This window comes from Quercus suber, unplaced genomic scaffold, assembly GCF_002906115.3.
Source record: "Quercus suber isolate HL8 unplaced genomic scaffold, Cork oak 2.0 scaffold_661, whole genome shotgun sequence".
Lineage (NCBI taxonomy): Eukaryota > Viridiplantae > Streptophyta > Magnoliopsida > Fagales > Fagaceae > Quercus > Quercus suber.
In genome coordinates this window covers 63,213-75,927 of record NW_027070102.1, presented here as the reverse complement: position 1 = coordinate 75,927, position 12,715 = coordinate 63,213, and the positions used below count along the sequence as shown (strand labels likewise).

The window sequence follows — 12,715 nt, the reverse complement described above, 5'->3', positions numbered from 1 at the left end:
ATAATTTTAGAAGTAAAATTTAAATTAGAACCTAACAACTTATCATCTAAAATTTGTTATGAAAATGTTATGGATGTAACATGTTTCCAAAAAATACATCGTATTTCACATGCCCTCTTAAGTACACATCCTCTCTCTCCCTCCGTACATAAATAACAGAAGCAGCTGAAGAAAAGAAAAGAACAGAGTGGTAAAAACATCCAAGGAATTGTACTAAGACCAAGGTGACAAACAGATTAAAATTAACACAGCAACGGGCATTAGTTTCTATTTTAATCTTTTTTCTTAGCTTTTAAAATAAAAAAATTTCTGAAGGACTAGCACCATGAATATTAAGCAATAAGGAATTTCCATTTTCCAACGAATTTGATACATGCAAAAGAGTTTCTCATGCTCTTGCTTGGAAAGCATGTGTGATAAAATTGTTAACAAATAACTTGCTTGAAGACAACAAAGTTAAATGAATATTTACTGAAAACCTGGTGTCATATAAAACAGGGAGTCATCCAATCAGATGAATCATGCAATTGTCCAAAACATATAATCTTGTGATGCACAAGCACTTACCGTATTTGATGTTACAAGCTATCCTCTCTTACATGTTGGGGTGTGTGCCGTGTGCTCAACAATACTAGAGGAACAGATTCTGTTGCAAAGGGATCAAACAAAGCATGGAGATTTCGTTGTTGATGCTGTGGTCCCTAAAAGAGGACAATAAGCTTAAAAACATGCTTTCCATGTGTGGCAACGTCTTCACTAAAATGGTCCCTGTACAATTCAAAGTGATGCTCCCCCAACCCTCCCCAAAAAAATAGGGAAGAAAAAAGAAAAAAGAGAGAGTATATAATGCTACGAGTGAACACTGGAAACATTGGCAGTAAGATTGTCAAATCCTATTTGCAATTTTTTGAGATGTTAGAAGCATTAAACTACAAGACTAGGACGATTGTGGTTATAATAACTCGAGCAAAAATGCCCTCTTGGGCTCACATTATATACATACATACAAGCCACACTCACTGTTCTGTCTTGATGAAATGAGTAGTCAGAAGCTTTGAGACTGTGAAGCCATTGAAGGAATCAACCCCAAAAAGTTCTTTTAGCTTATCATCGCATAAAATTCTCCTCTTATCAGATGGGTCCTTCAGGAACAAGCAGAAAGCCATGTGTGAGAATAACAATTCAGGCACCAAATCTTGTGAGTTTCAAAAAAAAAAAAGACATTACTGAATTAAAACCATTAATAAATTCATCTGTATCATACAGCACAAGATGGCACATCTACTTAGCCCAGGCTCAAAAATAACAATATTACTAATAATAATAAATAAAGAAAACATGACACTGATGATAGCATTGCACAACAAGGTTTGGCATTAAATTCAAAATAATACTTAGAAGAGAACATTAATGATTGGACAAGGAAAGCTCCCCCCCAAAATTGACAAATATAACATAAAATATTAAGGTAATTTGCCTTCAAGGCATCGACATGGATTTCCCTCAAAATTGACAAATAGAACATTAAGTGTCTGTTTGTATACAACTTATTCAACAAGCTTTTATATACAACTTTTTAAAACTTCTCTTTTTCTCACTTTTTCGAAGTACAAGCACACTTCAGCACACATTCAGCAAAAAGCTATATAAGTTGCCAAATGCACACTAAAGGGGGCAGCTCAAGCTTCACAACTTGGATCAAGCTTTAGCCTCAAACCTGATTCAAGCTTGCAAAAAGTTCACACCCCAGCTCACCCACAAGCTCTAATTGAGCTTTGTTCTCAAACTAATCTGACATTAAAACTGTCATTCATCAAACATCCCTATCCATCTATTATGTGTCAGCTTCTTTTTATTTATTTATTTTTTTTTGTTGGTTATTGACCAAAATCCACAAACTAAAGTTGTTATATGCTAATCTCAACCATTCAGAAGCCTATTCAAGCTGACCCCGATGTTGGCTTTTATTCTATCAAGCAACCAAAAGCATGATAATGAAGCTTGGCTTGTTTACACAGGCCAATGAGCTCCAAGGGAGCAAATAACATGCTGTGTATACAAAACCTTTTTAATTTACCCACCCTTTAACCTTTTAATATTTCAGTTGCTCAGCGGGCAGAATTTATATGCATGGAGGTCTTTTCACCAGCCTGATTCAAGCTTGCAAAAAGTTCACACACCAGCTCACCCACAAGCTCTAATTGAGCTTTGCTCTCAAACTAATCTGGCATTAAAACTGTCATTCATCAAACATCCCTATCCATCTATTACGTGTCAGCTTCTTTTTATTTATTTATTTTTTTTTTGTTGGTTATTGACCAAAATCCACAAACTAAAGTTGTTATATGCTAATCTCAACCATTCAGAAGCCTATTCAAGCTGACCCTGATGTTGGCTTTTATTCTATCAAGCAACCAAAAGCATGATAATGAAGCTTGGCTTGTTTACACAGGCCAATGAGCTCCAAGGGAGCAAATAACATGCTGTGTATACAAAACCTTTTTAATTTACCCACCCTTTAACCTTTTAATATTTCAGTTGCTCAGCGGGCAGAATTTATATGCATGGAGGTCTTTTCAACAGGTGTTAAAAATGGTGAAACTATACCACAAATCATCGATGGATCAAATGGCACCTCCTCCACCAATAAACAAGGGGTACAGTGAGGTTAGGAGTTCAATCCGATATGGATGCATAAGTTGTAATTACATATCAAAAGGGGGAAAAAAGAGAGTAACAGATCATTTTAGCATGGGTTTGACCAAGAAGCAAAACTATACCTGCAGATCATTCTGTTTTATGTACTCCCACATTCTCTTTACAGCACCAGCCCGAGATAATGAATTTTCACCAGTGCCCAAGAATTTTACAAGAGCATCTGAAAGTGGAAGGCAAGCAAGAAGCCCCGAACTTCCTTTCTTCTGCCGTTTCCCTCTCCTATTTGGATCATCTGAATCTGAACAGTGAAGGGTTAAAACAATATTACTAAGTCAGGACTGCAACTGCACTGATTTCTTTATCAATATTCTTACTTGGGTAGGTTGTTCCGGTACCCAACTTTTGCAGAATAGTGTAATATACACAAAGGAAACTTTCCTGACCCATTGAGTTTATACCACACAGACTTGAACTTTCTCACCTTCTTCTTCGTCTTCTTCTTCTTGTTTGCACTGCTTCTCTTTTTGTAAAGAATCATCCAGAACTCCTAAAATGCAGAAAATCATTCATTCAACCATCAAATTAAGTTCTTAAACCTTGTGTTAAAGGTTCAACAAAAAGAATACTCATATTGTGAGTCCAAGCAAACATCATAGAGATAGTACAAAACATTGTTTAAGAGTATAATAGAATTGAATATCTTCCCAAGAAGACAATCTCTTGAATAGTTTGACATATCTAAACCTGATAAAAATACCAACCTTTATCTATATGCATGGACACTTCAGAACATGAACACAACACCCATATCAGATTCATACTAAAAGGGAATGCATAGAGAGAGAGAGATGCATGGACATTTTTATGAACATAAACTTAACAAATTTTTTGGAGACAGGATAAGCATAACAATCAACATTCCCAACATCTTTTGGTACCTAGAATACCTTCATTAATTTTCTCTTTGCTGCTTACTTGCATTTTTTTTTTTTCGAGCAGAGAAGCTCAACATTTTATTAAATTTACAATATCTGTTAAACTCCTTTTAGCTTCATGCACAAATTCACAAGGTCTGCAAAACTTCTGGACAACAAAACATAAAAGGATAGAAAAATTTAAAGGAAATAACTATCTTTGGAAATTAACCCATGATCACACAAATCCCAAAAAAATTTTAACGTGTTTGATGTCTTTGCACAAAGTGTTAGTCACTAGACATTTATCAAACTAACAATAAAAGTTTTTGCAAATATTAGATAATAGGCCCAGAGTTGATTCCATGTTTCAAATTAGTTCCCATGTTTTTAATTTTGTCAAATAAAGTCCCAAACTTACAAAAAAAATCATTTCAATTTGAAGCATCTGTCCATTTTTGTTATTCATCCCCATTATTCCAGGCAGTAGCGGAGAAAAGCAGAAAACCTTTTGATAAAACTCTGCATTTCACCTAGGGCTTGTTGATAAACAATTTGACAGCCATTGAACTGAGAGGATGGAGAGAGAAAGCTCCATTTAGAGAGAGAGCTACATTTAGAGTGAGAAAATGAACATGAATCTTCTATGCCAATAAATCAAAGCTGGTTTCCAAGGAAAAACAAAAAGTTTTATCAATGGTTTCCCATTTTTCTATGATCTATTACTTCTTGGAATAACAAAAATAGACAGAAGCCTCAAATTGAAATTGTTTCATAAGTTTGGGATTTTAATTTGACAAAATTAAAAACCTATGACCTGATCTGAAACAGCATATAAACTTTGGGTCTTTTTTTTATGTAATTTCCCCAAAGTTTTGCTAAAATCAGGTTTAGGAGAGGACTAGGTCACTCAAGACATTTTGCATCTATAGTTTGTTTGGACTTCTCAAGCAGCAGAAGCCACATAATACCAGCAGGCTATATCAGTATGTCACGTGGAAACTTCAGTAAGCATAAAGAGTTCCCAATGAGAATGAAATACCTGTTTCCAACAAACACAACATAGGTATTGAATGGGACATGTTTTTGACACACAGCTGGTTACATTAACAACAAGCCAGTCCAAGAAAGGAAGAGAGAAACATCAAACATGTCTCCTGATTCATCATATAAGTTCTTGCATTTACTTTCTAAAGTAGCTTGTGTGCTGCACAAATATTATAATACAAGTAAAAGTGTCTATGTCAAATATTTCAATTGTCTCCAACCTACAAATCATGAGATTGGAAACTAGAGAATCTGTCCCTGGACATGCATCCATATACCAGAGTCAACAATACAAGCCTGCATGATTTTTTTTAATATTTTTTTTTATTTATTTTAATAATTCAACAGTTACAGTGAGGGATGGGTGATCTAAATCCTGGACATCTCCGTTAGAAACATCAAGAGCTACTAGTTGAGCTACAAGGCTCAACTGACATATTTGATATTTCCTGCTCCCATACTTATCAAAACAGGCAAAAGCAGCAAGCCATATTCAAAGAGACATATTTAAACAAACAGGTCTCTCACTCTATACTAATCATGTGGATCAATAAGTACCATAATTGATAAAGTAATGACGCTCCTTTCCAAATCATAAGTGCTAATATGATGTATATCAAGGTATATGAATCATTCTTTCAATCAAGGAACCAAACCGCCCCCAAAATAAATAAATAAATAAATAAAAAGCTTCTTTGAGAAGTTACCGTCTTCCACATTTAACGGCCATATATGCTTGGTCAAGGCTTTGTTCATTTGAAACATGTTGATACAATCAACACGAAAGATGGCACGCAACGATTCATCACATAGTATATTTTGCCTATTCTTGGGATCTTGCAAATTATTCTCTCGAATATAGGCCCAAAGTTTCTTGACAACCTGGATACAAAACAGGAAATAAAACAAGAACAAAGAAAGAAATACTATTAAAAAAAATAAAATAATCATCATATAAAGTAACTGGAAACAAACTGGTAAGGGATTCTTATTAAAATCTTTGAACATGCCTCTGTTCTTGCCAGGTTGGGAGCTCCAGTGAATGTTTGAAGTTGTGGAGAAAGGCTACATAATTTAGTAAAGCCACCTCCTCTTTTCTTGGTATCTTTAACCTTCTTAGCAGACCTCCTTTATAAGATCACATAATTTAATTTAAAAAAATAACCAGCAACAAGTAAGCATAGGTACAGACATTAACATGTACATAAGTTCCTAGCAATATATCCTAGCATTCCCATTCCCTCAAATATAACCAGTGATATTAGAGATCATCAAAAGGAATTTGGAACTATCGCAAGCCAAACTCCTCGCAATAACTTGAAAAAGTATACATATTAATGATTATCAAAATCTTAACCCAGGCAAAATACATGAGAAATTAACAGAAAATATACAGATGGTAAAAATTAAGGAGAGGATGGAGAGGTGGTGGCTTCAAAATATGGGCGCCTTGAAGGTGATTGGACTTTGGATGTGACTAAGGAACCATATGGTGTGTCCCTCTGGAAGCATAATCAGAGAGGATGGGGAAGAAATTCACAAAATGTCAAATGGGGGTGGATAATGGCAGTTGACTACAATTTTGGCTTGATCCTTGGTGTGGGGATACTATCTTGAAGGGTGCTTTTCTGATGTTCTGTATAGCCCAAAATAAAGAGGCCCTTGTTGCAGATAATATGAATTGGCATGATGGGGTTCTTAATTGGGATGCAATGTTTACTAAACTTCTTAAAAATTGGGGAGGTGCGGAGTTTGCAGTTTTTCCTAGATATTCTTTATTCTAGTAAAGTAAATCAAGGGCAGGAGAACAGATTGGTTTGGACCCATGCTAGGAGAGGTGTATTTGCAGTACAGGCTTATCATTGGATCCTTAATGCGGGTCCTTTCATGTATTTTCCATGGAAAAGAATCTGTAAGGTTAAGATTCTTTCTAAAGTAGCTTTTTTCTCATGGACTGTGGCTTGGGGAAATACACTCACAATGGGGAATCTTCAGCAGCAGAATATATGTATTGTTAATTGGTGTTGCATGTGCAAACATAGCAGGATTGACCATATATTACTTCATTGTGAATCCGTGTATGATTTATGGTCTATCGTGTTGTCTTTTTGGCATGCATGGGGTCATGCTAAAAAGGATAATCTAATGCTGGATAATCTAATGCTTAAGGGTCGCCCTTTGGCAAATTGGTGTTGTATGTGTTGCTGTGATGGGGAGTCAGTAGACCACCTTCTTCTTCATTGTCCTGTTACTTATTCCCTATGGGCTTTCATGATTCAAGCTTTTGGTATTCATTAGGTTATGCCGGGTTCAGTGGCGGGTTTGTTATCTAGTTGGCATCAGTGGCTTGGGAAGCATAATTCGGAAATTTGGAACTTGGTTCCAGGGTGCTTAATGTGGATTGTGTGGTTGGAGCGAAATCGTCGATCTTTTGAAGATAAAGAGAAAACGTTGGAGGAGTTAAAAATTTTATACCAACGCAGTCTAATGGAGTGGTCTATTGCTGGGGTTTTACTGAGTGTTCTTCTCTCTTTGAGTTTATGCCTTCTCTTAGCTTAGTTTCCTGACTTCTCTCTTGTTGTTGTGTTGTGGTGTGTTGTGTAGTGTTGTGCTGTGTTGCTGTTATGTTGCTGTTGTGTTGTGTTGTGTTGTTGTTCATCATCATGAACATCTTGTACTTCTCTTTTATTTTTTTTCCCCCTTTAATAAAAGTTTTCTGTTTACCTATAAAAAAAAAAAAGGGTAGTCAATTGGCCCAATTTCATGGAATGAAAACAACACTATAATTTACTTGGCAAATGACACCAATTTAACAAGGCGTAATTTAAGAGATATACGGGACCAGCTGACTCAATTGGNTCTGTTTACCTATCAAAAAAAAAAGGGGTCATGCTAAAAAGGGTGGAGGAACTGCTAGAATGTTGGCAAGGGAACTTTGGAAAACACTAAGCTGATGATGTCGGGGCCATGCTTCATTGTGTTATGTGGATCATTTAATGGGAGATATATCTTCATACTTTTGATGGGATCAAGCATTTGGCTGTGGAGATTAAATACGTATTTTACGCACCATGTTTGATTGGATGGCTTCCCTAAGTGCCAATTCTTCCGTACATGATTTTTAGAGCTATGTAATTTTGTTTGATTTTTCCTTGGTATACTGCCTGTGTACTAAGGGATCTTTGCACTTTTCCTTTTTTGGTTGAATGAAGCACTATTACTTAGTATGCTAATGGTTGTTTCCCATTTTCACTAACAGCTATCAAATCATAAAGGGTCTTCAATATTATAATCAATGAGACAACTACGCGTGCAATAAAATGTAGTAATTCCTACAAGCCCAAATGCATGATTCATGTAAAAGCCTAAAAGTAAACAAAAACTAGTCAAATCCACATTTTTTTCTTTTTTTGATACGCAGTCAAATCCCACATCTTTGCAGGTATTTCAAATAATAATTTTTCTTTAAAACAACAGATGACGTTTTAGAGAGAGAAAAAATACAAAGAAACATGCAAAAATATACATGAAAAGGAAAATAATCTAAAATAAAACTCACTCTCTTTTCTTCCTTCCCCGTCCATTTCTTTCTTCTTTAAGCCCCTCTTCTTCTTCTTCTTCCCCGTCTACTTCCTCTTCTTCTTCCTCTTCGATTTTTTCTCCGTTCTCTTTTCTTCTTCCTCTTCTTTTTCTTCTTCTTTCTCTTCTTCATCATCTTCCTCTTGTTCCTCTGCATTGCTGACATCTTCTGATACAGAACCAGCACTCTCTTCAGCTGTACCTTTTGCTTCACATCTCCTGATTGTAAATGATAAAGGTCACTGTTATATTCAGTTTACATGACTGAAGTGGCTCACATATTACACAAGTAAATCATATTCTGAGTAAGCTCAAAACACCATTGAAAACAAACACAAGTGCAAGATGGATGTTTTCAAATAAGACAAGATCATGATGGATCAACTGGTTAGCTATACTTCTTGAATGAAAAAATTGTGCCAGTTAAGAGAGGTTTTGAATGTGGAGGAATTGGCAAGTAACCTAGAATGCCATGTTTCGTCCCTTCCTATGAAGTACACAGGCATGGCTTGGGAGCTCATTATAAGGCAAGAAATATATGGGATCCCATCATAGAGAGAATGCTAAAAAGATTAACTGAATGGAAGAAATTGTACTTATCAAAATGGGGAAGCCTCACTCTTATCAAAAGTACATTGTCTAGCTTATAAACTTCTTTTTTACCTTTATTCCCCTAGTTATAGGTGTTGCAAATAGGTTTGAAAAATTTAGAGGGATTGTGTGGGAGAAGAGTTTGCAAATCATTTAGTGTCTGTTTGGGAACAACTTATTTAGCTTTTTGCTTTAAAAAAATTGCTAAAAGCGTGCTAAAATATATTTGTATCTTGAAATTTTTTGAAAAAGTGAGAAAATATAAGAAAAAGTGAAGTTTTAAAAAGTTGTACATAAAATCTAAAAACAATGCTTATAAGCTGATGTCAAACACACTCTTAGTCAACTGGGAAAATTTTGTGCATCGATCCATGATGACAGTTTGGGGATTAAGAGGTCAATGCTTTTTAATCATGTTTTACTAGGGAAATAGTTGTGGTGTTAGGTTGGTGCTTGAATGAGGTTAAAGCCCTCTGGTGTGAGATTATGGAAGAATATGAAAAGAAAATAGGATAGCGTTTCATCTTTAATTAGATACAATGTTGGGGATGGCACCAAAATTCATTTTTGGCACGAACTATGGAATAGTAAGACTACTCTAAAGGAGCGATATCCTGACATTTTACTAATTACTAGAGAAAGAGATGCTAAAGTGGTAGATTCTCTAGAGTATAAAAAAATAAAATAAAATAAAAAATAAAATTTGATAAGTATCTAGAGTATAAAAATTGCTCTTTTTATTGGAGTCCTTTGTTCATTAAACAGTTGAATGAATGGGAATTAGAATTGATGGCTTCCGCTTTGGATGACATTTATGCCCTTAAGTTACACAATGGACTGAATGGAGGGTAGATAATCTCATCAAGTTTCCTTCAAAATCTAAAGGCGTTTAATTGGAGACACTACAGGGTATTAAGAGGATGCCGAAATTCTTTACCTTAGCAAAACATTTGGAAACTTCAATTACTTCCAATGGTGGCTTTCCTTTTGTGGGGTGTGGTGTTCGAAAAGAAGTTGTCTATTGATAATCTAGGGAGACAAAGGTTGATAATTATGAGTCAAGGAAAGAGTGGCTCATCTTTTTCTTCATTATGCAATGTCTTGGGAGTTGTGGTCTTTCATTTTCTATCTGTTTGGAGTCTCTTGGGTAATGCCTTATTTAGTTTTTCAATGGTTGTACATATCCAAAAAAAAAAATTCATGTTCTTGAGGATTCTTTATGATTGACCTTGATTCCTCATACATACTAATATACTATTGACTTTCTAGAGTTTCTAGACACTTTAAGCTTCCATTAAACAATTTTTGTACGTTTACTTCTTCTGCCTCTTCTTTTTTTTAGTTTGGCCTTTCATTTGTATTCTACTTGTGTACAAGGATTCCGCCCCTTTTGAACTTCTTTTAGAGTCACTAGCAATCTACTAGTACTTCCCATCAGAATACTCCCCCACCACAACTTGTAATATTGATTAGTCAACAAACCATTGAAGAATAAAAGAACTAAGGTTATCCAACATTATCCTTTCTCACTAAATAACATGAGATGGAATCAGAGAAATATGATACATGCCAATTGCAAGAATCCCCATTGAATTTCATTAAGCATGCCATAACGTTTATTCACATTGAAATTTAGATCGTGGAGTGCAAAGGACAATGCAGACACCAAGAACCAGATTCATCAAATTAAGACGCCACTTGCAACAAATAAACTTAGATCTATATACAAGCTGAAGACACACATCCACAATAAGCTCAAAAACATAAGGTTCTAAATTAACAAAAACAAGCTAACATCATGAATGAAGCACACAAGTCACATATCTAGTCTCAACATCAAAAACATATTGAAAAATAACTTCTCAAAATTACCATTTTCCAACGGCCATATATGCTTGGACAAGGCTTTATTCATTTGAAACATATTAATAGTCTTAACACGAAAAAGGGTATGCAATGATTCATCACATCTTATGTTTCGCCTATTCTTTGGATCCTGCAAATTATTCTCCCGGATATAGGCCCAAACTTTCTTCACAACCTAATACCAAAATGGAGGAGAAAAACAGGAGTGTGAATTTACAGTTCCAATAGGTCCAATTCTAAACAACATGAAGTAACAAGAAAACAAAAAGGCAGGTTTTAATATACCTGAGTTCTGGCCAATTCAGGCTCTCCAACAAATTCTTGAAGTTTTGGAGAAAGGCTACATAATTTATTGAAGCCACCTCCCCTTTTCTTGACTTCTTTATCTACCTTGTTTGACCTACCGCAGTACAATAAAATGTGTTTAGGAAAACAAAATTACAGCGAACATGCAGCCAGAATGGACTCTTTACTTTTTAATTATTATTGTAAGTTACACACGCACCCAATACGTCTTATAAAAATTGCTTAAGCATTCGGAAGTGATGGATTTGATTCATTTTCTATGATAAAATTGCTTCAATAATACACATGGTCGATTCAATTACTCTGGTGAAAATCCATAGCCAACCCCAAAAGTTTTGGGACTTAAAATTTAAAAAAACTGTTGCTCCAACAAATCCTAAGATAATTGAATTTGAACAATGAAATACCACCTTCTGCCGAATAATGACACACCCACATATTAACAAAGGCTCCAATTCATCCATATATTTAAATTAAGTGAATTTATAAATAAAGGCTCCAATTCTTTGCTCATTTGCTATTAGAAATAAAGTTAACTTTAAATCCCTATTAATGAATTTAAATTTTTACTTTTTCACAATTACTTCCAAACCCACTTAACAATATCTTAAAATTTCTAAAAACAGTAAATAAATATAAACAAATAATTACTTCACAACAATTTAATGTTCATTTTTAGTAAATGTAAAGGGTAAAAATTAAACAACAACAATTACTAATATCTTAAAACAATAAATAAATAAATAAAACCAAAAAGAAAAATTCTTTTTTTTTTCCCGGCAACCAAACAAGAAATAGGAAAAAAAAAATTTGTATCAAAGAGAAAACTCACCCTCCTTTCTTTCTACCTTTCGCTTCACTCTCTTCCTCTTCCTCTTCTTCTTCTTCTTCTTCTTCCTCCTCTACGACGTCGTTTTCTTCCTTCACATTCTCCGATTCTTCACCAACCTCTTCTTCTTCTTCCTCTTCTTGTTCTTGCTTCGGCGGTAGGGTTTCAAGGAAAATGTCGATTTGGTCCCTAACGAAGGTTTTCCGGTCCGATAAATCGACGCCGAAATCCTTCTCGAGTTGCCGGCGAATACTGCCGGCGGTGGCCGTGTCGAGGTCCGAGCTCCGGAGTATTTCTCGGAGCCGGTTCACGAGGTCCGAGTCCGATACCATTTTCTCCTCCTTCTAATTTCTAGGTTGCGATATATCGCCGGGATTGAGATTCTCCCGGAGAGAAAGAGAGAGATAGTGTGTGTTTTTTCGAAAATGGCGTCTCATGCAAGTGAGAAATGAAAACGAAGTGACGAAGCTTAACGGGCACAACTGCACAAAGTACACACATGGATTTGGATACGAGGGTATTTTTGTAATTTCGCGCTTCGTCTATACCATTTTCTCCTCCTTCTAATTTCTAGGTTCCGATATATCGCCGGGATTGAGATTCTCCCGGAGAGAAAGAGAGAGATAGTGTGTGTTTTTTCGAAAATGGCGTCTCATGCAAGTGAGAAATGAAAACGAAGTGACGAAGCTTAACGGGCACAACTGCACAAAGTACACACATGGATTTGGATACGAGGGTATTTTTGTAATTTCGCGCTTCGTCGTGGCGGTTTTTTTCGTGCGTCTGTTGAATTAGGTTACTGACTTCGCTGCTTCGGTACCTCGCTGGACTGTTTTACCCTTGCGTGTTGTCTTTTGTTTAACCGAATCTCATATATCCCAATTTAGCCCAAATAATGTCAGCTGCTTAGGGACATTTTTTTTAA

At 35.5% G+C, this 12,715-nt stretch overlaps 1 protein-coding gene across 1 annotated transcript; it reads right to left on the bottom strand.

Moving 5' to 3' along the window:
* Positions 1 to 715: 715 nt before the first annotated feature.
* On the bottom strand, positions 716 to 12,268 carry LOC112033033 (uncharacterized). Its single transcript, XM_024065811.2, is given in 10 exon segments — positions 716 to 1,142; positions 2,781 to 2,956; positions 3,140 to 3,205; positions 5,327 to 5,501; positions 5,630 to 5,747; positions 8,179 to 8,285; positions 8,287 to 8,417; positions 10,662 to 10,830; positions 10,941 to 11,055; positions 11,794 to 12,268. Coding segments are annotated over 10 exon segments (1,512 nt in total). The 5' UTR covers positions 12,123 to 12,268; the 3' UTR covers positions 716 to 1,016.
* Between the last annotated feature and the right edge of the window lie 447 nt (positions 12,269 to 12,715).